This window comes from Polypterus senegalus, chromosome 5 (assembly GCF_016835505.1).
Source record: "Polypterus senegalus isolate Bchr_013 chromosome 5, ASM1683550v1, whole genome shotgun sequence".
NCBI classification, from domain to species: Eukaryota; Metazoa; Chordata; class Cladistia; order Polypteriformes; family Polypteridae; genus Polypterus; species Polypterus senegalus.
In genome coordinates this window covers 339,623-365,865 of record NC_053158.1, presented here as the reverse complement: position 1 = coordinate 365,865, position 26,243 = coordinate 339,623, and the positions used below count along the sequence as shown (strand labels likewise).

Below are 26,243 nucleotides of genomic sequence, written 5' to 3'. Positions count from 1 at the left end.
CCACGGCACGGCGGGATGAAGGGTGAGGGTGGTCTGGCCAACAGGTGTTCGGATTTGGCGGCCGGGGCCGGAGCTTTTCTGGCTCGCTGGCTCGCACTGAGAGGGGAAGCCCGGGCTGGCAGGGAGGGGACAAGGCGGGCAGTCCCCGGCGCCTCCCGCGCTCGCCATGGCGTGGAAGGCCGAGACAATCGGACGGCGATCTTTATTGCGAGCTTCCCGTCCGAGGCTGCAGTAACATATCAATCCCTGTCGTGGTTCTCTAGGATGCACCTGGTATGTCGAACTTGTGCTTTTTTGTGCTTCTGGGTCGTGGGCTGCAGCTGCCTAAAACAAGCAAAGAGAGAGGCCCTTACAATATCTCCAAGACGTGTTGGCATGGTTTGCTCGTCTTTAATGTACCATTAACCATTGTCCGGGCACAATATGGGAACTGTAAAGCATGACATTTGTTATAATAAAACGCGTTCTCAATGATACACTTCGGATGAAAGCTCTCATGCAAACTAGCAAACAGTCCCCCAAATCCTGTTTTGTCTCGCCAGGCTAACCTACTGGCAATTACATTCAAGCCCCCCGATCAGCCAATTAAATTTATGTCCTCTAATTTTTCACTTAGAAAAAGAAGTCTCCGTGCCGGCCCCCAAAGACATTGATTTTCTTGCTATCACCTGGCGTTCAGACCTTAGTTCCATTTATCAAGGAGGGGAACGTCAGGCGTTACATGAAGTGACTCTGTTACCATAAGGCTCTCACCCTCCTGCCCCATTGTTTTGCCTTGTTAATAACTCATTACCAGGATTTAACAAATCAACCATTACATATGTTTTGTGTCTCCATATTTTGATCCGTACGATTAAGCAGATGTTACGATTGAAAATTGAAAAGTCCAAGGCTACTCTAGGCTGAAAGAAAGAGGGCAGCCTCAAAAACGGCCTAACAAAGAGCTTCGGGAGATCTTCAGAAAAACATTTACGACCAATAAACAGACTTCAACCTGCTCTATTTCAACCATTGTGTCGTTTTTGAATAATTAAGGTTAATAGGAATAGGTTTGTATACTTTGAATGCCAAGACCACAGGTGCGGGGTGGCACGATGAATGCTTTGCCTGATTTTTGCCAAGCTCAAGAGCCCTTCTCTTGGACCTTCAAGCTGATAGAAAATATTGTCATTTCTTTAATTCACAGCATTACTTTCATTCCGAACAAAGCCGAGTGATGAAAAGCTTATGCTGCAATGAAACACGCGACGTGGTGGCCGCTGCGCTTCCTAAAGAAAGGCGACTCAATGCCAGAGCGCGCTCGGCTCTGCGCGCAAGTGCTGCAGCTGAAGCGACTCCGGCGGCCCCCCCTCTCTGGGGGTCCCGGGGCGGCCCCCCCTGGCCCGGTCGCGCTTGGCGGAGGTGCCACGGGACGCGGGCACTGCCCGGCCTGCCGTCCTCGGCCGATCAGGCTGTTCCGTGTCGCCGCACCGCACGGTACAAAACGCTCCATCAAACTTCGCCAAACTTCAGCGGACTCGCCATCGCCAGCCAGAGAGTGCACGGCGACGCGCGCGCGTGCGTACACCGCCTTCTCTTCGGCGATCTCTGCTCGGTGGAGCGAAACGGCGACCGCAGGAGGGGACCGGGCCGTCGAGCGCCTCCTCCTCGACCGCACGGCGACAGGCAGCCGGTGACACGGCCTGGGCTCTGCTCGGCCAGGAGGGGGAATATCTGGAGAGCCGCGGCGCATGGAACTCTCCAAGGAGGAAAAGAAAAATGGCCGAGCACGCGGAGCAGGCGGGCTGGTGCGCAAGAGGCGGGCCCCGGGGTGTGAGAACGGGGGACAAGCTCGACTCCCCGAGATGTGACAGGTGGCCTTCTAGTCGCGTGGCACGACCAGGTGAACTTCAGAGATCAGGTAGCGGCTCTGGGGTAGCGGCTCGGGCACGAAGTTCGTTTGAGACGTTGGCCGGGCTAGGGTGCACTTGCCGCTTAAAGGTGGAGAATTTGAAGAGTAATTATGGAGAAGGACAAAAATAATCCGAAAAAAAAGAAAAGATATCGGACTGTCTGTCGCGGTCCTCGCTGCGATAACGGGGACCAAACTGCCAAAGTCACGGCCGCCGCTGCACGCCTCGTAATGACATTCAAGGCGCCTTTGTGTGCCCCTCATTATTTATGTATAAAGCTTTGTTTGGTGTTTGTAAAGTGCATCATCAGGCACGAACATTTCGCCAGTTTAAATAACAATCAAGCTTATTAAAGTCAAGAGAGCTCTTTAATTAAAGGATCTCCGTTTGCGCGACTCATTTGGCAGCAGCCTGTTGAACGGCGCGACTCCACCTGTGGAAATGAACTTCGTGGAAGCGGCGTTCCAGTGATCGGTTAACCGGGGCGTGCACGCGCTCCTCTAACGTGGCGAGCCGTGCAGCAAACGCGTGGCTTTTGTCCTTGGATAACACAGTATGAGGACAACACGGGAATTTAAGAGTGATCTGCTGTTTGGCTAATTTAAAAAAAGCAAAATTAAATAAAAAAACGAAAACGTCGCTATAAAGTGACATGAGCCTCGGTGGGCGCGCCTCCGCCGGTGGAATGAGCCCCAATGACCGTGTAAAGGTGCAGTCTTCAGGTCGTGCACGCGCTTAAACGGGTGGCCGGTGTGACTGCGGCTTAATCCGTGGTATTACAAACGATACGGGATTTAAGAATGAACGACTTTTTAAATGACGTTTAAAGAGTGTCTGAAAACAGACGGCGATATATTGGTGACAAAAGCCACTCGTCCTGCATGGCGCTAGAGCTTCCCCACAAAAGCCAAGTCGCCAAGTGCCGCAAATCCGCAAAGTTTGCAGGTGTGGGGCGCGCCTAACAAGCATGGAGCGCATTGCGCTTTCCCCCCATCGTCCGAGGATGACAGGGACAGCTGGCTCACTTTCGCCTTGAAAACACCCCCTTGGTGGACCAAACGCGTAGACACTGACCTTTCAACGGGGGAAGCAGGGCCGGGCCTTTGACTGAATTAGCCATAAAGACGTCGTGCTATGACTTTTGTTGAGCAGCAAACTGAAAGAATAGCGCGCTTAATACGAGAGGCATTGTCTCCAGCTTTTTCATGCCCACCACCCCCCCATGAAATGGAACCTTATTGATTTACTGCTGCAGCGATGGCACGGCCGCGGCGCTCAGGCTGCCCACATTATTATTCCTTTTATTTCACCTCCGCTGCCAGTCGCAAGTTTGGAGTCGCCGAGAAACTCGCGTGCTCTCCTTAGACTCGAAATAATTCGGGACGCCGTTCAACTGCAGATCTCAGGGTAGAGTCGGGACATCACGGGGGTCTCTGAGCGCCATTACTGCCCTGGTCATTAACTATGCACATCGCACTGCAGAGCCCCGGCCATTCCTTCAGTGTCGTCCTTTGAAGGGCCAACCGCCTTAGCGGAGCTCATCGCTATAATTAAAGTGTCCGTCTGTCTGGCTAATCTATAATATGACACCTTTCTGATGTACTGCATCTATTATATAGCGCCTTTCAGATCTATCTATAAAATCCTGCCTACTATACTAATATTAAATTCAATCTATCTATCTATCTATCTATCTATCTATCTATCTATCTATCTATCTATAAAATCCTGCCTACTATACTAATATTAAATTCTATCTATCTATCTATCTATCTATCTATCTATCTATCTATCTATCTAATCCTGCCTACTATGCTAATATTAAATTCTATCTATCTATCTATCTATCTATCTATCAATCCTGCCTACTATACTAATATTAAATTCTATCTATCTATCTATCTATCTATCTATCTGTTCTAAATAATCCTGCTTTCATGCTAGTTTGGTTATTAGAGAAACCTTTCTAATTGTATTTGTGCCACTAAAATGTGTTTTTTGTTTCCTTGGATTGAAAGGTCCTGACATTCCGCTAGTTCAGTTCTGGGTTCAGAAATGACCAAAATGAAACCTCTTTCTCAAGAAATGTGTCACTGTATTTATTTATCGACTTAGCAGAATGAAAGCTACTCCATGTGGTAGACTACCAAGAATCTGAAGATTTCCTACAAGGTGTCCATTCCTGTCTTGAGAGAAGAAGACAAGTTGGTACAAAAAGAAATGGGAGACCCAAATGGGTAACTGAAGAAAAGGATAAAGGGCATGCGAGTGTGTGGTGTATGACACAAATACCTTACAGGTCCTCAGTTGGCTTCTTCATTCAATACAGAGCAGTTCTCAGTGAAGAGAGAAATGATGAGTCCACAGTGCTGGCCTACAAGGAGATCTTTGATTAAAAAGTCATATCTGAAGGTAGAAGAACAAAAGGTGAAAATGGCCAAAAGGACTTTGACATGGTGGTGTGAAGTTTAAACCCTGACGTTGTAGGTTCAGATCCCACTACTGACACCATTGTCTGACCAAGAGCAAGTCACCTGACCTATTGTGCTCCATGTGAAAATAAACCAAACAAATAAAGAAATGGAAGTGATTGTCTTGAATTAAGGTGCCTGTCATTAAGTTAGACATGCATTATGTGCTGCATCCTGGAGTCCTCTTATGTCTGTTGCAGGTGACACTGGTGTTTGTTCAATGCAGCAGCCACCTGAGGACCTGTAAGGTGTTTCTTTCTTATCCTACACACTCCAATGGCCTTCTCCTCTTGTGCATCTGGGCTTTCATCTTCATTTTCTGTATTTGTTAGACTCCGATTGCCTTCTTCTTCCAAGACCGTGATAGACACCTTTGTAGGAAGTCTTCAGTTTCCTGGCAGTCTGTCGTATGGTTTAATCTTATAAGTCAGTTGATTAGTTAATTAATTAAACAGACTGATACGTTTCTTGAGCTTCTTTTGAGCCCAGAATTGAACATCAGTAATGCTAATGCCGGTACCGTGTACGCCAAGTGAGCAGTACGGCAGGTCTCCGCGGCGCAAATGCAATTCCGGAGGTTTCTCTAATAACTGATTAGCATTTAAAGGCGGCCAATGAGAGACGCGCTGACGGAGTTGGCCATCAGGACACCGGAGTGACTGCTGAAAATGGGACAGAAAAGTCGGACATTTCAACAAGTAACAGCCAATAGAAACGCCAGCAATGTTTCGGTTGCATTTTAACGACATCTTGATAATAAAAGTTACCAATTTCTATCAAAGCCATGAACATTTTGGATTTGTCCGTGCAGACTTTGGGCTGGTGGGGTTTCTCTGTCCCTCTGGACGTGAGGAGATACGAAGAGAACTAAACTTTATGGGAAGCTGAAGCCTGTTCCCCCTAAAGTCAAACTAACGTCCCAGGGGTCTTTTTGTCACTCGGTTATTCCGTTAGTCACATCAACCGGGCCGGCAGCGTTACCTGAATCCTCGCACCCCACGGACTCGAATCACGGTGTGTTTCACCGCTAAATATTTTTACGAGTCGTTCATATTGTCAAATAGTCCAGTTTGGATGAAATTATTATTATTATTATTATTTTGTTGGATCGATTTTTTTTTTCTTGGAGCTGCAACTTATTTTGCGCGACTTTTTTTTCTTTTTCTTTTTTTCTTGCCATTTTATTTACCTTAGAAAATCGTAAAGGAAAAAGAATGTGATAAATTACCAATATGCAAATGCCTTTGAATGCGCTTTCTAAGTGTGTCTCGCTAGCGCTGAATGAGTGTGTGCGCGCCCGGGACCCCCGAGAGCTGATCAAAGCCGCCTTTCTCTTTCATGGCCACAATTTCCCCCCCAAACCCTTTCGATACAATATGTTTCCATGATGCCCGTAATGTGTCGCGGACACAGCCCTCGTTGCGAGCGCAGCTCGATCTGACGACCCCTTTTGTTCGGCAGCGTGCGGCTCAAAGCGCTTTGCCACTTGCCAGCTTTCTCAAGTGTAAAAGCATGCGTCATTTTTCACCGGCGCTCGTTTTCATATCCTCAATAGGCAAAACTATGAAACTCTTTCTGGCATTAATGACGCCGCGGCTGTCCAGCTGATCGGCCCTCCTATTATAAGCATTTCTCAGCGGGGATTTCGGCAAGACAAATGCAGCTGCGGCTCGCGCTATGAATGCATTTTCTTTGGTCACAGCAAACACAAGTAGGTATGCGACTTTGGAGGAAGCCTTGTATCGGGGGTCGGTCACACCATCGGGGAAAGAAAAAGAAACAGAAAAAACAGAAAAGAAAAGAATATCACTTACAGGTGCTGGCACACTGGCTGGCACTGCCAACACAAAACTTTCCTGACTTTATCAAAACACAAAATAAAAGTGAGAAGGACATCCGCGGAGGGCCGTTCACGGCTCATTAAGCACGCGTCCATGACAGACGTCTCTCTTTTTCCCAGAAATGAAGACCACTCATTCGGGACAGAGGGCAGTCCTGTGCGACAAAACGCGACACTGGAGTCTGAGGAAGTGCGCAAGAATCTGAAGCACAAAGTGACACACGTCGGAGCTGCTCAGGAGATTTTAGGCTTGGACATTTATCGATCCGAGTGATTGTTTTGTTATGGCGTCTGACATTGGACTATGGAGGGGCTTACGGGCAGATGAAGGTTGGGGATTTTCTGGCCCCCCATCCCATCTCTCTCTCTCTCTCTCTCCCTCCCACCTCATATTTGTCAGCCCTCCACAATGCCAACAGTAACACTGCAAGGCCCCTTATCCCATTTCTATGACCCACCCACGTTCATTCACTTCATGATGGAAGCCCCTCATCTACAGAATGGCGTCTGCTCCACTTCCACTGACATGACATGGGCCGCCTTGTGCCCCATTAGGTGGGCTGCCGAACCACCAGAAACACTTCTAGTGACTTCACTGCACTCCTGATGGGACAGCAAATCAGTTTAGGGTCTCAGATATAAAAGAGCAACAGAAATGTTCATTTACATAATAAAATAATCTATCTTGCCTACTATACTAAAATGAATATCTATCTATCTATCTATCTGTTATATAGCGCCTTTCACATCTATCTATCTATCTATCTATCTATTATATAGTGCCTTTCACTCTATCTATCTATCTATCTATCTATCTATCTATCTATCTATCTATTATATAGCACCTTTCACTCTATCTATCTATCTATCTATCTATCTATCTATCTATCTATCTATCTATTATATAGTGCCTTTCACTCTATCTATCTATCTATCTATCTATCTATCTATCTATCTATCTATCTATCTGTTATATAGCGCCTTTCACTCTATCTATCTATCTATCTATCTGTTATATAGCGCCTTTCATCTCTATCTCTATATGCGTCTATGTCCAGTATGAGGGTCCTACATCTTCGCACTCAGCCCGCTCGCGTGCTTTAATTCCCTTCTCTGATACCCTTCGTCCCCTGCTTGCTGTATCTGTTCTGTCATTAACACCCCCAGTAATTTAGGACAGCTCGGTGGTCCATCTGTGACTTTGCAGCTTAAAGTGTCACTTTTCCAGATGGGCTGCCAGCCTTGCTGCGGACACTTCAAGGCAGGTGTTTGTGTCCCTTTGTCATCACTCCAGTCGTGGTCCGTGTGTAGCTGGCATGTTCTCCCCATGTCTGCGTGGCCCTTTTCCTCCAGGTGGGCCCATTGTCCTCCCACATCCTCAAGGCTCAGGGACCCCAGGTGACAGTAAGTTGGCCTGGTCCGTCTCTTGCCTTGTGCCCAAGGCCCCTGGTGACCCATTAAGTGGGACCAATTCCGTGTTTAGTTGAAGTTGTGCCTGCATTTCAGCTGAGAACTCGTCACAACGCTGAGTCTGCCCTCAGTGAAAGGCGCTATACAAAGATGAGTCGAGTCGATTTGAATTGATTGAAAACGGCACTCATGGACTTTTCATCGTTTCTGCATCTTATCCAATGTGGCGAATCGTCACGAGAGGACTGAAGGGTCGGCCATTGTCAGGCAGGCCTTGTCGAGTTTGAAATCGGCAGTGTCACGTCCCCCTCTGCTACACCAGCGCAGTGTCATACAAGTGCGTGTCACTTAAAGGCTAAGGAAACCCACTCGTTCTTTAGCAGCGGGTGCCACTGCTCTTTTTAATAAAGACACCAACAATACACCAAAATGGAAAGCAGGGCACGCAGTGGCAGGCCAGTTGAACTATCAGAGACCCCTGGACAGAAGGGGGGCCGGTGTGTCCAACGTGATGAAACATGAAAGTCCACCTTATGGAAGGAGCTGGGAGTCCTCATGGACTGGTGAGGGTACACGTCTGGACAGTGGGAAGAGGGGGTCCTGGACTCCGAGCTGCTCAGAGGTGACAGGGGGCAGCAGCTCCCCACTTCCTACATGCCAGTTCTCCTTTTTATTTCAGATGAGGTGGGCACCGAGTTGTGGGTTCTGTAAGAGCGGGTCATGCAGAAGCAGACTTTACAGGCCTGAATGGATGGAGGATCTGCCAGCGTGGGGCTGATGTGGCTGCCAACGAGCCGAGGCTCCTCCGGTCCTCCTCAGGCCTACACGGACATTTAAATAAACACAATGGCCTGGGGGGGCCTTTGTGGAGCTTAAAAAAAGACTAAAGAGTGTGACTGGAAAAAATCTGGTGCCAGGCACTGGGCACAATCGGTGGGGTTTCATTCTGCCGCCTCTTGCAGCAGTGCCAAGAGACGCTGGCACACTCTTCACAGGTATGAAGGTGAACGAGAAATCTGGCAAAGCAAATCCAGTCCAGGATGAACAAGCCAGGGCCGGGACATCAGAGAGCAGGACTGGGAGCCAGGGAGGTGGGAATGGAGACTTGATTGTGTAAAAAAGGGCACTGTGTCATAGACAGTGAGGGCAGAGCGGTGGATTGGCATACAGTAAGCCCCCCCAACTCAGGGTGCTTATAAGAAATGTGAGGATTTGACATCAGGAGGCAGAAGTACACAATAAACAAGAGGAGCTGCCTCGGATATTTGAAATATTCAAACGTGTGCTGAGATTTAAAGCTTTACAGTCTGAAGATTCTCGCTTGTAACAGAACTTTGTCACTTGTCACCTTCTAATTGCCATCCATAGCGGGCTAGCAAAGGATCAAAAGTGACAAATGACTTCATATCTGGAATCACTGCCTTGAAATGGTCCAAAACGACACCCCACATGCTTAGGCCCGGAATTTGTCATTTTGAACCTCCCTAAGGGGAGCTAGGACCACCGGCAAAGAATCAAATGTCAAAAACACGACCATATTTAGGATCAGGAACCTTTGCAGTAGCAGAAACCGACACTCCACTTATCGACATTAGTTTTCAAAGTTTTTTGATCCCACTGGTTGAACCCCTGGGGTCTTTTGGTGCGGCCTGCTCAGCTTCACGTCCTTCTGTCCCCCTATTGGACATCACGGTGGCTGAAAACTGAGGGGTTCTCAGTTCAAGAGGACCAGAAATATGGAGGGAGCCCAAGAAGCTCGACGTCTTCCATAAGCAGACATCAGAACGCATCTCAGGGGGTTTTAGTCAAGAGGTACCCAACAAAAAAGACCCCAAAGAGGTTTTATGAGTACAAAAAGGGTCCATTAGAAGCACAACGAATAACAAAAGAGAATTCACACGGCCATTTTTTATTGAAATAAACGCAAATCTCATTCTCTGCTCTGTTCTGGAACCTGGGGGGCCGTCCCCCTTGGATAAAAAAGATAATAGAGAAGAATCCTAAAAACGAGACGAAGGCGACCAGCAACTTGTACGGTGAGCTGACAACCCAAGAGAGAGCCCCACCTTGGACTGGCACCAGTGGCACCGCTGTCCCCTACCTCGGCAGCTGCATTTCTCAGCTGCTCAGCTCTGCTCCCCTTTGCACTGGTGTTCACCCCTGGCACAAGTCGCCACCCTTTGCCATTCTTCCCAGCTGAGGTAAGTTGGCACAAGCAGAGTCACAGATGTCATTTCACACTCAGAAGGAACAACACCAGCATCGGGCATGAGAGTTTGGCACAGTCAGACGTGACCACAGCATGCTGGTGGATCACACGCTATAAAGATGGAAACGTCTTATTTTATAGGATTACATTTCAAATGGCACCCAGCAGGCCGTGAGCCTTCATAATGTGTAGCCTATGCCAGCAGACATCGGGCGCGGTGCGGGAGCAAACCCTAGATGGGCTGCCAGCCCACAGACGTTGTGTCTCATCCTGAGGCGCAAACACTCAAGCTGCACTTGATGATGATGATGATGATGATGAAATGTGATGGACAGAGGCACTGTCTAGTCTGTCCTGTGCCACACGGGTGTACAGAGGGCACCCAACCTCCTCTCAGCTTTGGTAAACCATTAAGGCCTCACCAGCAATCATCTGAGAAGAACCTCTAACCCTAACCCTAACTCGGGTGGACAACCCGTGGTCCTCAATTGAAGTCCTCGGCTGAGCTCTGCTGCTTGTGTGGAGGTGGGATGACCATGGCAGATGCCAGGCTGTTGGCGCAGATCTACAGTGCATTGGCAGTGCCAGGCCCTGATCCAAGCCATGGGATGTTGCAGCCACACACGTCAGACCAATGGCCGTCAGTGCATGGGTCACCAGAAAAGTGTCACCATTTCTTTCCACCTGTAGGTTCCATTAAGAAGAACACCGTAAGATGGTCCCTGAACAGCCCTGGTGAGATGACAGCAGATTGTCACATGTCATTTGCAATGAAACGGTTCTCTGCCAAGCAAAGGTTCTGCAAGGAGCTCTATTTTAGACCCAGTTTCTTCACTGGGCATGGCTGAGATGCCCTCTGCCCCTTCATGATCCCTTGGTAGACAAATCAATGCAAGCAGCTGAGTGCCCAACGCTTGCACACTCGGTGACCATTTTATCCGCCACAAGGAGAAACTAAAAGGGGTCATCAGGTCATCCACGGTGTCCACCAGCCTGTCCAGTCGGGTCCACATTAATTGGGACACTTCAGACTCCTGGACTGGCATGCCTGCATTATCAGACTGGGGACCCCGTGATGTCCTGCCCTTGGTGCCCTGCACTTACCTGCCACGGCTTGGTGGCCAAGAGGAGCGGCTCAGCAGGTGCAGAAGTTTGCTGCCCTGACCCCATGCCTCCCCACTGAGACGCGCCACGATTATTTGCTGGCACCCCGAGTTTAGAGGCTGTCGTTTCGAGCGCCATTGTTGCTTTCCCCGCGTTGCTGCCAATGCAGCTTTGTTCTTGGTGCCAAGGCTTGTTTCTCACGCAGGGTGGATTTGGATGCGCTTCACGGCCCCCAGGGAGACTCGGCTTGTAAAGTGGCCTCTGTGTCTCTTGGTGGGCACCTCCGCCACGCCACCTCACACACACACCTCACATACTGGGATGGCGGTGACGGCCCAGCGCCCGCAGGCTCCAGGTTAGGTGGCCGCGCGACGTGGCGCTCCGCCAGTTCTGGGACGTTTCCCAGCGCTGACTCCGATTAACCCTCTATGGTGAAACTCTGCTGGAATCCGCCTTACCAGTAATTGCCGTTGATCTGCCAAGCAATGAATCCAATTAATTTCTAGAGCTGGAAAAACAAGCCGTTTTGTTTTTCCCAAGTAATGGATAAAGTTAAAAAAAAGCGTCAGGCTGCGCCACTGTGTCCACGCCAAAGAGCCCCCGATGGAGATGATCTATACCCGACACCTGAAGGAGCCCGTCTCCGTGGCAACAGCCTTTCCAAACTGCAGAATCCCGCAAACATGCGGCTCGCTCGACAGCAGACTTGAATGCGAAATGAATTATGGAGGAGGAGACGGAGGAGAAGGCGAGGGGCGCGCGGGCGGGCGAGCGAGCGAGTAAGCGAGCAGAGGGGCCACGGCTTGGATTCGGTGGGCTTCGCTCTTTCTTTAAAACGCTCCATTTAAGGGTCAGAGTTGTGCTCGGATGTGCCCTGTCGGCTGGGCATCTGTGTGAAGGTGAGAGCCCAGCGTCACTCCCCGCTTCACTTCATGGGCTCCTTCACCCCGGGTGGGATGTGGCGGGGGGGAGACTGGAGAGAGCAACCCAAAGACAGGTGATGGGAGAACATGCCACTTCTACACCGGCAGTATGGCAGGCCTTGCCACCTTATACCGAAAGGGTGACCTCCAGTGCCATCTGAGCCTGAAGGGGGTCCACAGATCTGAAAGGCACAGTAGGGTAGGGCAGCAGTTGCCGCTGACAACGCCAAGTACGCGTTTCAGAGCTCGCCGTGCCATTCCTCGTGAACTCAGTGGCCACGCAAAGCTGTGGAGAAGGCAACACTGAGGGGGCAGCAGCCACCAACTCCAGTGGCAGGCACCTTGCAGGGCACTATATTTGTCTCCCAATCGCATGGCTTTCAACACTGGAATTGCACAATCAGTTGGCAGGCGTCATCTTCTTATCGGAAGTCCAGTTGGGGGCGGCCTGGGAACACTCCATATGCTTTATTTGCCACACTAATTTGTCACAAACGTCATTTTTTATCTTCATGTACTAAACTGGGCTTTGTGTATGAAATGGCAGGAAATCAGGAGGGTAAGGAAGCTGGCAGTTCCCGAAATGAGCCGGGCAGCCAAACAGGCCAGGAGCCTCCATGTGGAATGAGGTCTTCGTATTTGGACGCCTGCCGTCAGCTCCTTCTTGGCCAGCTCTTCTTGGGCCTTTGGGTGACCTGCCACTTCACTCTGCTGTCTGCTATATAGTGTCGGGCAGAACAAAGATGTGAAAGGCGCTATATTAAAGAACAGAGGGCGTTAATAATAATTCTCACCGAGGAGGTGAGAAGAAGCCACACAGGCAAGCTGAGAGGCCACCAAGCTGCCTGTCATTGAGACAGTGACATTAAAATAGACAGATATGAAAGGCACTATATAATAGATAGATAGATAGATAGGTATGAAAGGCGCTATATCATATTGTCTTACTGACACTGAGCTGAAGGAGGTTCATTTGGCGTCTCTCAACATGGTCCTGCTCAAGGGTCCAGTCTTTGTTCTGCCCACTGCTGAAAACACCCACTTACATGCCCCATGCCAATGGAAACTTGATGATGCCAGGACACAGTGCAGTGACTGAAGTCTGAGGGGTGAACAGGATGGCAGCCAGGTCTCTTCTCAGTGGTGCCCCCCACGGCCACATCTGACTCTCGATCCTTAAGCCACGCACACACAAGCGTGGTCTGCCTTTCCGTTATCCTGGGCCACACGAGGAGTGCCAGCCTGCGATGAATGGACTTTGTCCGGCACCAGCGTCTTGGACTGTATGGCGCTGAAGACTCAAGCGAGGTCTAAAATTCCGATCCACCGTTCAGCAGGTCATCACCAAAGCCGGGCCGTGTGTTCGGAAACATGTGTGGCCACCCGGGGTCCCATTTATGTACCTCAAGGGGCACTCACTCCAGACCTTTCCAAACCAAACCCATGCATGCTATGGTCACCGAGGGGCACCATTTTGGTAACTCTGAGAATGAACACTCTGAGGGAGACCTAACCCCCCCTGCCTTGGGCTGCATATGGGCTTTGACTGGCACTGGCCGTCACCGGCTCTGCTGTGTCTCAGTAAGGAGACTGCAGGGGGTCCAGTGTGGTTCTGACTGGGGGTCTTCATCATGTGTGAAGCCAGTAGCCCTTTAAGAGTTTTGGCCACCCTCTCTTGGGCTCTAGTGCTGGGCACCCCTTAATGACTTTCGGGTGGACGCCATCAGGTCCAACAGTCACTGAGACACTCAATGGATCAAAGTGTGTTTGGCAGAACATTTTTATTCTGAGAATGACAGATGGGCGTTGGCTCCTTTTGTTGAATATAGCGCCTTTCAAAGCCGAGGAGGGTCGACTCTAGCGTTTGTAATTGTCATTTTCACGGCAGCGCAGCACTTGAGTCGTCTCTTCCAGGCGTTGACTCGGCAGCAGCAGCAGCACCCGCTTCACTGAGAACAGAAGTGAAGCCAAACTGGGGTGACCAGCACTTGGGGGGTTCAAAAGCCGACGACTGAAGTGTCAGTGGGCCGACAGCCCAGGGGCCTCCTGGCTGTGGGGGGAAGGAGCAGGAAACGGAAGCATCACCTCTTGCTCTTCATCATCAGCCGCATCATCCTCCTCATCAGATGATAGGTGGTACTCTGGAAACAAGCAAAGCATTATCAAGAACACTGGTGGTGCCATCGGCCCCCTGAGCTCACTCTAAACCAGGAGTGCCCACCTTCACGCCGTCCCCCGTGGTATGTTGATGTCAACAGGCCTCGGTGTGATGTGGCCAGTCGGCGGTGGCCTCGTCCTGCTTACACCCTGAGGTGAGTGGGTGTGTGTGCTTGAAGGGACCCCCTCAGATGAGACAAAGCGACCCAACCTGCACCCCTATCACTGCCCACTTCTAATTCTGGAATTGTGTGCCCATAGACCTCTTTGCCCACATTTGGAGACATTTGACAAGGACAGGCCATTCAGCCCAACAAGCTCGCCAGTCGTACCCAAAGTAACATCAAGTGGAGACCTGAAGGCCTCTCAGACTGGCATCCCCGTGGTGAAGTGGGGCATGCGAGAGGCCCTACCAGTTTTGTGACGTGGTTGGTGAATCCTAACACACGCAATTCTCCTTTTCTGCACTGCATGAATGTGGGCACCGAGCCTCTGGGACTGTATATAGCGCCTTTCACCATCTGCTCCTTCTCATATTTTCAAGGGGGTTGCCTGAGCCAGTTGCCGTGTGCCATTTTGAACAGCTCCTCTGACAGATGGCACTGCCCCCTAATAACTACAATACACTTTATTTATTTAGCGCCTTCCCCATGCTCCAGACCCCCCTGGCACACCCATGGATCTCTTTGCCCACATTTGGCCATTCAGCCCCAACAAGCTCGCCATTTGTGCCCAAAATCTCATCGAGCGGAGACCCGAAGGGGCACTTGTGGCAGGTGAAGGAGGTTTGCACTCGAGATCTCGCCCTTTTTCAGGACTCCCTCAGGCTGGCGCCGCCGTATATAGCGCCTTCCCTAAAGTGTTTCCGAGCACATCTGCGGCCCAGTCCTTTCAGGCGTCCCCTCGCCTGCCTCGGGGGCCTCCATCGCACAGCCCCTCGCCCGGCTCCCGGGGGCCTTGGCTTGTTTTCTTTTCCAACAATGTGCGTTTTTTTGTAAAGCGCTATAAATTGCAATTGAAAAGCACTGATCTAGCCGTCCCCAATCATTTTTTATACCGATCAAATGAATGCGGCTACTCCCATTGGGAGTGGCGACATGACATTCGCCTTGGCAGTTCTAAAGGGGTCAGCGACCTTCCATAGACCCCACGGCGGTGGGAGGGGCCACTTAACCAAAGCGTGTAACCGAATCAAGCCAGCGGTTGGTTACCCCTTTTGAGCGCCCATGGAGCCGCGGCACACAATGCTGTTCACATAGCAGCACAGAAGGAAGCGGTCAGCCGGCCGCCCCCTCAGCTTTGTTGTTCGGGGGGCTCCCGAGAGGCCGAGCTTTCACACTTCATACGCCGAGCCGCCACACTTTTCACCTGGAAAGAGCCTTGGACCGGCAGAGAAGAAAGCGGCGAGGGCGAGCGCCCGGAATGGGCGCCCAGATATGAGACACAAAGAGGCGAGAGCGCTGGCCCGGAGATGACCTAACGCTTGAACACATCACCGCGCCCATTGTTCGGCTTGATTAATTGAGACGGATAAGTTACCGTGAATAAAGATTGTTGTGCTCTTTAATGCGGTGGGCTCGGCTTAGTAAACGCTTTGTAATGCGGCCCATGGGCACGACGGCGCATTCAGCGCAGGCTAACGGCCGCCATTCATTATGCTTGTGCGCTCCTGCCTTTCTGGGCTCGATTGTCGTCTTCTCCCCCCTCGACTGCTGCTACCCCTCGGGCCCAGCCTGACGTATAGCGCCTTACGCGGGCCAAGGTCGGCTCGGGCCCCTCTTGAGACCAGTGAAATTTATCTTCAGGTAATTAGAGCCGTGAAAGCGAGCCTGGACTGAGGGTACCCCCCATGCCAGTCTGGCCCAGTGGTCTCGCTTGATTTCTGGAAGCCCACGCAAAAACAAAAAAAAAATCTCCAAAAGCAGCAGGCGATTCAGGGGGGCAGCTTCGACCCCCGAGGATCTCGTCTTGTTTGGCCACTTCCATATTGACAAAGTGCACACAGCGTTGAGCCGCGCTTATCGGGCAGAGTCGTGGCAGCTGAGCTCATTAGCCCGCGCCTAATGGCCAAAAAGTCAATAGGCTCGAAGGGGGAAGATTAGAGAGGCCAGGGGGGCACCGGGGGGGTCACACAACACCTCTGACCCCGAGTTGGCCAAAATAGAAAAAAAAAAAAAACCCTTGCCTGCCGGCACTGGCATCACATCACCCCTCCCCGGGCGGCTGGCATGGCCCACTCAGTGCCCGGCCCGACCCAGGGTTTAAAGTGTATGTGTGGGCAGGGGGTCTGCGCTTGACCTTCTTCACTCCACTGGGGGCTCAGGTCCACACTAAAGGTGAGATGCCGTTCTGTCATCGTGTCACCGGGCAGCCCTATCGATGTGCTGGCCTGTCACACCGGCTGATTAATGGAGCGGTGGCATTCGTGGGGTGAAAGTGGAATGGCGTTATCTTGTCGCAATATTTCACGTTTATCGGCCTTCTGCTGACCCGTCCTGGCAGCACACGGCATTGGCCTTCGGGCTTGTTTACGAGGACACAGGCGCCCTTTGTTAGTGTGGGACAACCTGAAGGGGGCATAGAGGGGCAGCAGCGGCGACGGGGAAGTTTAGCGGCTGCCACCATCAGGCCAGGGATGGGAAAAAAAATTGTGGACCCCCAAACTTTTTGTGAATGAATGAGGGACCCACTATGCAGTTGGTGAATCAGGACACCTACGTGAAAAAGTCATTGCCCCCGTTGTTCCAGTTTGATGTCACTCTGTCACATTGGTCCCCTCTCCTGGGCTTCCAATCAGACTCAGTGATAGTCTGAGAGTCTCAGCTGCTTGGGTTCAAGTCACGACTCCCTGCAGAACATCTCGGCCATCAACCTGTCGACTTGCTTTTGGGTTCTGGCTTCTTGTCCTGTGACATAACCCAATGACGGTCACAGACGGGACTGTCACTCTCCTGAAGAATATTCTGGTGAAGCACACGATTCACGGCTCCTTCAGTAACCACATCACACTGGCATCACACTCCACATCAAACCACAGACATGGTGGCCCCCAGTCATCCAGACAGTTTGAATTTGGACTCATCTGCCGTGACTGCCCCAGTGTTCCTCTGTACTGATGTTCTTCTTCCACACGTCCCATTTCCTCATCCTCAGTGTGGAGTCCTGAGCTTCCACGATGCTGGAGAGGCCTGCAGCCTTCTGGATGTTCTTCTAGGATCCTCTGTGCCTGCTTGAAGGAGTCGTCACTGTGCCCTTGGGGTCATTTTGGCAGGCCAGCCTCTTCTAGATGACGGCTCTTGCTGGAAATGGCTTTGTCCCCCTTTTCCAGTTGTTCAGTTTTTCTTTTGTCTCTCCTGGAATTCCCTTTCTGTTCTTGTGGTGAAGTCGGTTTTCTCCTGGTGCAGCTTAATATGTGAGGAGGTTTAAATTTAACAGGGCTGGCTGAGTCGAATGACCAATGAACTTTGGGTGGCTGTTTGAGTGACCAACTAAGGGGGGCATTTACTTTTTCACACGGGTAATTTAGAGCTCCAACTTCCTCTCACAGTCCAAAGACTTGCAGGGCAGGTGAACTGGCATTGTGAGGATGTGGGTGCTCACCCAGAGATGGACTCCCACTCTGTGTTGTTCCTGCCTTGTGCCCGATGTCTGCTGGTTTGGCTTCAGCTTCCTGGTGACCCTGTCCTCATAAGCAGGATAAAAAGCTGGATGGATGGAGAGATGGATGATAGATAATTTAAATGTATGAAGTCGCTCTTTAGAAATGGTGTTCTGTGCTGAAGCCATTCTTTGTGACAAACAGAAGATATCGGGAGGGGGCAATTACTTTTTCACACTGGCTGGACACCAGCCTGGGGAGTCGGTGCAGTGGGGGCCGCTTTGTCGTTCCTAATAAAGTCAAGCCGCTCACATGACCAGCTTGGCCTGATTTTTATATAGCGCCTTGCACAGACTGCCCTACTGTGTTGTGTTCTAATAAAACAGAAAATCATTCAAGGAGGGACTTGGAAGGGAAGGACAGTCCAGTAGAGTCACATCAAGTAAGAAGAGACGAGTGGCCTCCAAGGGGCTTGAAGAGGGGGTCCGGAGAATGGGGAGGGGGGGGTGACAAAACTGAATGGGCGTCCACAACAAGCCTTTGGAAGAATGAAAAGGGAGGCAAAGAGGGTCCGACAAGTCGATACAACAAGGGACAACTAATGGGAGGTGACCGGTGCAATAAAGCCACTTAAGGGGTCAGGTCTTTGAGTCACTTGGTCTCCATCACGACACAAGCAGCAACGTTTTAAACTTGGCAATGGAAAGCTGTTGGACAGAAGCCCCCCCTAGGTATGTCTGATGAAAAGTGAGCTGGCATTTTATGTGCAGTGACCTTCAAGTCGCCCTCACTGCCAGGGCACTGAGCTACTGAACACTATGGGACACCAACTAGTCGCTGTGCCAACTTCCACCGAGAGCCCAGGTGGCTCACTGAGTTAGGGGTCTGAATTTACTTGGCAGATCACCCACCCGATACCTTAGGGCCATCATAACAGAAAAATGAGACCCTGGGAGAGAAACCCAAGTAAAGTCATCAGGCAGCAGCCACCTGATCTTCATGGCAGCAAATGGAAGATGGGGGACAGGAGGGCCCCTCACACATCCAAGGGACAAGGACCACCGAGGACAGGAGGGCCTGTCACACAAACCCAACAAGTCATCCAAACATATACATGTATACAAACATATGTGGCACCTTACATGTCACTGCGCTGAGCACTGGTGCCCCCCAGGACTGCGTACTCAGCCCTCTTCTGTTCACTTTGCTGACTCACAACACCGTCATTATGTTTGGTGGCGGGTCTCATTGGCAATGGGGACGAGTCACTTTACAGAATGGAGACACGCCGACTGTCTCTTAAAGTGGACAAGAGCACCGAGGGGTACCCATGCTGCCCACTGAGGGCCCTGCAATGGCCCTGCCAACAGCACCACATAATGCCACCTCCATGGCCACCATAGAAGACAAGCCCAGTGCCCTCCATTTTGACCACGGTGTACGAGGCCGTTGTGACTGCTCACAGGTTTCATTTGGGAGCTGCAGTTAGGGGTCTCTGACCGTAAACAGGTGGCACACAGCAGGAGAGAACACCCTGCCCTCCATTAAAACATTGTGAAGGGCCACTCCAATCCCACCCATGGTCTCTTTGTCCCACTTCCATCTGGCAGAAGGTTCTGTAGCATCCAAAGGGTGTTCTGCCAGGTTCTGTGGTGGTCCGGACTCAGAGCGGCCCACCTGTGCTCTGATCTGCTCCTGGTAGTTTATCTGTCGCTGCTGCTGTTGTCTTTATTGTTAGTTGTTGTTGTTGTTGTTGTTTATTCCTTATTATCTCTTCATCAGCTGCCACTCATTGTATTTATTTATCTCTTTATTGTATTTTCCTGTGTTTATTGCAGTTCTGGGCGGTGACATTTCAAGGATTTGATGACAATAAAGCCACTTGACCTGACCTGACCTGACCTGACTTGAGGCCCCGGCCAATCTGCGCCTGAGTAAGGCGAGTGCTCACCCAACCTGGCAGGACATCCCGCTCTGGGGACGTCACTTCTGTGACCCACATGGATGGCAGTGAAAGGGTTAAGTGTCTGGAGAGTCAGATGTGCCCGCTGCGCTTGGGGATTATAACTGGAGGTTCAGGCGGCGCCAGGGCGCTGTGGCAAGCCATTGTGTAGTCGCCACACTGACGGACGGCTCAGGACCCTGACAGGCACAACTTGATATCTGTGGCACGGCAAGCGGGCCGCTCTGCCTCTGCTCGAGCTCGCCGGACGGGGCACACACCGATGGTGATAAACAAAACCAAAAGCCGGGCACATCGTCCACACTTGGCTCCATGCGTTGACCATTTTGGGGCTTTGCCTCTCATTTCCCTCAAGTCCTCATGTTTGACAAAAAGGGCAAAGCAGCGAGAATTAATCGTTGAAGCTGACGTTGGAGGAGGAATGTGGCTGCCATAGCAAGCCAGTGCCAAGGATGACCCGCAGATGAGGACACTGGCACAAGTGCACTGGGATGTGCTTCTCCTAAGAGTCCAATCCTCAGTCTAGACGATGGTCTCTGATTGGGAGGACTTGTGATGGGCTACAGATGTTTGGTTTATATAGCGCCTCTTCACCCAGGCACATTACAAGTGATTCGGTGCACCACCAGTGATGGCACTGCAGCTGGCACGACTGACTCCGTGAGGTCATTTTGACATGAACACAGCGGTGCAGTTCGGTTTTGTCCCCTTGGGCCCATTCTGAGGTCACCCACTTCACTTGCATTAGCCTGTGACACTTAGATGTCCCTACCGCAGTTCAATGTCACCCAACCCTCTCCTGACCAACTGCCTGGATGGTTTTCTCTCGCCCCTTGAAATCTTCTTTACTCTCAAACATGGAGTGAAGTGGAGAGGCACCTGAGCTCCTATTCCGGTGGGCACACCGGCACTGCAGTCTTTAACGGTGAAGCCCCCCAAATTGGTGGACGTCCTCCCCCTATCCACGTTGGGTCCTGCAGGTGTCCCCGCTCTTGGACTGTTCCAGTAGGGTGCCCAGACTTTTGCAAGTAGCACATTTCAGATCTTCAGTGCATTTGAACTTCTTTCATTAAAATGTTGTTGCTTCAGCTTGGTCACCAAAATATGTCACTTCGTCAGGGGGGTCCTAAGTTTGGCATTGGCTCCAGTACTGGCCCCTGCTGGACATCACGTCAGCCAGTTCATCTTGAGGTTCTCTCCCATGACCCTTTGCTCCTGTGTTTAGGTCAGCTTGGCCATATTGTGCCTTCACCTCCCACTTCTCCCAGTTTGATTGCAAATCTCCCTCATCCAAAGTCTTCCCGTCGATGGAGATCAGTGACGTCGTCTCCTTCTGATCCTCCCTCATAGAATTCCAGTACAGAACTTGGACGTGACCTCCATGATGACTGCTCACTGACAACACGTGTGCTGCTTCATCTCCTCCTTAAAGTTTCCTTCCATTCATTTCTCTGTGGCCTTCTTGAGACGGACTGAACCTTAGTTGCTGGGATCAGCCCAGTCACCCACTTTATACAATGGGATGACATTTGAATTCCTCTCGTCTTGAAGAATTTCCAGGGTGTGCAGACACCGACCCCCTTAAGCTCTCTGTGATACCTGAGATCTGCTCCTGGGGTTTGGTTTGCTTTCAGCCTGTTTAATGGCCACAGCTCTTCTCTCTCTAGAATTTCCAGATCCCTCAGTTCCCCTTGGTAGACCCTGATAGCGCTGGAGGTCATTGACTTCTTCACACAAATGCATTTGCTCTTTCACTCTCGCCGTATTTTTGCCCACCTTTATGATTCCTGATACTCCTCACCTCCTCCTTGACTGATCTTTTGATGCTAAGCTATTGAGAGAACCTCTTTGGTTCATCTTTTCATTTTCCTCACTATTCCTCTCCCACTTTCAGGTGACACTCCTCTGGTCATGGGTGACTTCAATGTGACCACCGGCATTGACAGGGCTGGCTATGAGGATTGTCTCAGTCCCCATGGGTCTGGTGACCAAGATGAAAGTGGCTCCAAGTTCTTTGACTTTGATTGCTGATCCAGGTTCCAGTACCCTGAGCCACATCGTTGGACTTGGTACTCCAGTACTGGTGGTGCAGTGAAGGAGATCAAACATATCCTGGTGGGCAGACGCTGGGGGGTCCTACAGAACTGCAGGGTCTACAGAAGGGCCCAGCTGGTAAATTCTGACCACAGACTTGTTGCTGCCTCTCTGAAGATCCAGCTGAGGCCCAGTGGGCCACCACACCACATCACACCACGGACCACACCAAGTGTGCACTCCACTTGAACCCGGAGCAACAACTCCACACAACATCAGACATCATCCTGTAAGACTTGGAAGCGTAAATCTGCCTGTCCGGGCCTCGATAAATTAGAACTCGAAAGAGTCGATGAAGAGCGTGGATGAAGAGCCGGCCTGTTTGGTGCTCGCTGTGTCTGTCCATCTGTCTGTCAGTCTGTCTGACCGTTCATCTGTTTGTCCGTCCGTCTGTCTGTCTGTCTGTGTCTGCCCGTTTGTCTGTCTGACCATCCATCTGTCTGTCCATCTGTCTGTCTGTCTGTCCATCTGTCTGTCTGCCCGTCTGCCTGCCCGCCTGCCAGTCTGTCTGTCCACCTGTCCGTCTGTCTGTCTGCTATGTTGACATACATGCACTGGTCATATTTCTGTAACCCTTCTGTCAATCTATAAATTGTGTTATGGGTGGGCATCAGAAGTCTAATGGCCGGAGACCCCTGCAGAGAAAGGTAAGGAAAGTAAAGTGGGCATCTCACCCAGTGACTGAATTCATGTCTGGCGTGGGCACGCTGATCGTTTGTGAGCAGATTGGTCAGCAGCAGTCACTGAGTTCTGCTCCTCACACCATTCCACGTTCCCCTACAACTTTAAAGTGCCCCTCATCTCACTTATCCCACTTGATCTTACGGGGGGCTGCCCTACTAAGATGAAGCGCCCTTACCCCCCCCCTTTTAGTTCTGGACTAAATGCTCTTGTCTGTGACATTCTGGTCCGTCGTTCCACTTGTACTCCCAGAATCCTCTCCTGACTACCTCAGAGCCTTAAATCTCGACAGACCCCCAGCTTACCTGCTGTGCTGATCCCCCGTCTATAAATCTCCTGCTCTTGTGCTCTGCTATTTGCCGGTTCACGTTTCTCGCACTGGGGGTCTTTGACACACTCTCCCTGTCAGGCCTCCGTCGCCACTGCCTAAGCCAGTTCTGGGACCCCCTGTGGCTGCAGGTTTTTGTTCCCCCTCAGTTTCCCAATCAGTCAGTCCTTTTTCCTCTAATTTGTCTCATTATTTAAGTAGGTGGTCTTTGTCTCATTATTTAAGTAGGTGGTCTTCTCTTCTCAGTAGTGCAGGACATCCAAGAAATTCACAAGCAGGCCGTTTAAGTCCTTAAGTCACTTTGGTCTTTGCTGTGACAACTAGAAACAGGAGGGGCAGACAACACGGGGGCAACGACTGCGGCAGCCCCCTCACAGTTGCCCCTCACAGTTAGGGTGGAATAACGAGAAGAGAAGTCAGCGGCGGTCTGAAGAGTGTAAACAGCAAAGACCCCGTTATCCCCCCGCAGCGCCCATCACAACCCGCTCCTGTCACTCCTTTTAATTGTCACATGACGTCAGCTTGAAGGGTTAACAGCTGAAAATGACCACAAAGTTGGGAAGACCACCATGAATGGAACTCTCACTTCACGGCTCTTCTTCAAAAAGCAGAATGAGAGAAGAAAAAAAAAACATGAGAGCAGCTAATTGAAAAGTGGGACAAATCTGAGCGAAGACGAGAGACTGAGTGGGGGTCCCAGTCCAAAGCTGCAGCCCACCATCCATGAAGACGACCTGCATTCACCTAAATGGTGCCCCCCGCCACACGATTTCCAGGTTTGCCTGCCTTTTCTAAAATGGGTGTCACCATCATGTCATCACCATCTCTGTTTGTCACACTGACAGGTGGCGAGTGACATGGCACTCCAGTTCACTTGTTTTACTGAGGCCTTTACTCGGTGGGCTAGAAATGTGCATTTGTATTCACTCGGTGCCACTTTACCCCAAGTTACCTGGCACGGCGCTGTGAAAAAGTCTTTGCCCCCCTCCCTACCCTCCTCTGTTTCTGCGTATTCTACCCAATGAATGGCGGCAGCCCCTCAGACAAGTCGCAGTATTAGAGAAGAGGAGCCTGAGGGGACACACAGGACAGTCAATGAACATATTTAGCCAAGACCCCCCCCCACCCATAAGAGAAGCCCCACCGTTTCCATTCTTGGTTGCAGCAACAGTCACAGCTGATCTCAGCCCCTCACCTCATTTTTGAGGAACGTCAGCCCCTCCTGCTTTGCCTTCACTTTGGGAGGTTCCTCCAGTGGGGTAAGTGAGGACTTTGGACGAGGCCCCTCCAGAACCTCTGAGCCAGTCAGCTGTCCACTCACCTTTGAGTTCTGGCTCATCATCCTGCTGCATAACTCAATGAGGCTTCAGCTTCAGGTCATGGACAGACGACTGGACATTCTCAATGATGGCAAGTCTTCCACCCCATCACACCAGCACCATCATGTTGTACTGGAGGTTTGATGAATGCCAGGCGTAGTGGCCCGGTATCGGTCAAAGAGCTCCACTTTGGATTCCTCTGTCTGTATTCTGAAAGGTCTGAGGATCATCCCGGTGTTTCTTTCCACTGATGGTCTCCTCCTTGCTTCTCTCTTTCTTGTCATCAAGTCCTGGACACTGACCTGAGCTGAGGCTGGAGAGGCCCGCAGCTCCTTGGAGGTTCCTGGATCCTCTGTGACATCTGGAATGAGTCATCAACTGTGTCCTTGAGGTCATTTAAGCAGGCTGGCAGGTATGTCCCCTATTTGGGATAGTGGCTCTCAGTTTGCTGCACTAGAAATGTCACAGTCACCCTTTCCTCATCAGTAAAAGTCAACAGTCACCTCCTTTGAGCCGTGTGTTCTTCTAGAAACGCCTGGTGGTGGTGATGACTTCACTCTCGTGGTGCCGGGAGGTTTATATTAACGAGGTGGCAAATTATCAGTGAATTTTGGTGACTAAGGGGGCACTTACCTTTTCACACCATCACTTTCTGACTTGAATATAAGACGTGTGAATCTGGAGATGGCCCTCTACGTTTACTCAGCTTACCTACTGTGATGGAGGGCCATGGCCATTACCTGGCCGGGATGCCAGCTGGATGGAAGGACTGGGGGAGAGAGAGAGAGGTCATCTACAAGGCGTCACCTTCAATAGGGGGACAATAGGGGCAGGCATCCTGGAGCAACACAGATTCCTGCAGGGTATGCTGGGAGTTTGACACAGCCCTGTTGGGTATGGTGGGGGGACCACCAGGGGGAGCTGCAGAGCCCTACTTTGAGTTTCCATCAGACCTCCAGGTAACCCCGATGAGCCACCTTGAGCACTCCCAGGTGTAACGTTACAGGAGCCGCCTCACTCAGGCGAGGAAGAAGGAGCTGTGTGCTGGGACAAGCGCGTCCCCACTTGTAAATTAAGGTGGGCTGTGCTGGAACTCATGTCTCTCTCGACCAGTCTGAGTCGAGATGGGGTGGCTGAAGCGTCCCTGGTGGCTTACGCTGCATCTTCTCTAAAGTTCTGAAGCCATTACTGTGACAAATAGACACAGATCGGAGATATCCAGAAGGGGGCCAAGACTTTCTCACAGCCCTCTGCCCGTATTTGTGCTTCTCCAGCTCTGTGCCAGGTTTTCTTGTATTTTTATGTCTTTATGACTTTATTCCAACTCATCTTGCATATTTGCCTTCATGTGAAGCTCCAGCCCTGGCCTGTCCTAAACCTCCCAGCCCTCCCAGTCCTCAACTAGCCTCCCCGACACACTGGTGACCCTCGTGTTCAAATGTCACCTGTCCCAGCTGTTCCAGAAGGCGCCCCAATGTCCCATTAATCTTTGCCCCACTGTATTTGAAGCCAAGGAAGGGGCATTGGGTCACCACTGGGTGTGCCCGGGTGGACAGCTCGGTGTCTGAACCTCCATGAATTCATCTCACGTGATTCATTCTTCATACTGGCATCAGCCAAGCAGAGGCCAACCCTCCGTGAAGATTCCTCATTAACATTACATGAAAACCATGGGCGGGAGCTCATCATTCCCATGGAAATCACGGATATCGGTGTGCCATGAGAGTAATGGGGACCAGGATGGGCACAAGTGAAGACCAAATGCTGACTAACCTGCCGCTGATGCCGCGTCCACACCTCGGCCTGTTGGAATCCGAATGACGTTCTCCTGATGCGTTGGCTCATTCCCAGGAATAAATCTGGAGCCGATGTTGGGCTGTGAACCACAAGGAGACACACGTGGGTGACAAGTCCCATCTTTGTGGCGATGCCAAGTAGCAACAAACATGCAAAAGTCAAACTCACCAGCGGGGGCGCCGGCGTGGAGAAGATCCCTTTAGAGGCGTCCTGCTCCGTGTTGAGTGCGCGTGTCACGCCTGGACTGTCAAACTGAAGGGACACAAATGGGGAGAATTGAGACACACGGGCACTCGGCTCAAAGGCAGACTCCTAAGGTGGGAACACGCGGGTGACAGAGGGCACATGAGGCTCACCAAGCCTGGTGGTGGCGCACTCGGACTGCCACTCTCCTCCTCTTCTTCATTTCAAATTCTCCTTCCAACAAAGGCACTCAGCTTAGCGAGTCCAACTGGAT

The 26,243-nt window shown here is 51.0% G+C and overlaps 1 protein-coding gene across 2 annotated transcripts in view; it reads right to left on the bottom strand.

Moving 5' to 3' along the window:
* Positions 1 to 13,620: 13,620 nt before the first annotated feature.
* c5h10orf67 (chromosome 5 C10orf67 homolog) overlaps positions 13,621 to 26,243 on the bottom strand; it is a 66,032-nt gene continuing 53,409 nt past the window's right edge. For both annotated transcript variants that reach the window (XM_039754240.1, XM_039754241.1), the window contains exons 14-16: positions 25,955 to 26,038; positions 25,763 to 25,865; positions 13,621 to 13,990 (exon numbers count right to left, since the gene is read on the bottom strand). In XM_039754240.1, the coding sequence (XP_039610174.1) occupies positions 13,869 to 13,990; positions 25,763 to 25,865; positions 25,955 to 26,038 (309 nt within the window). In that variant the 3' untranslated portion in view covers positions 13,621 to 13,868. The remainder of the gene's footprint in view (positions 13,991 to 25,762; positions 25,866 to 25,954; positions 26,039 to 26,243) is intronic.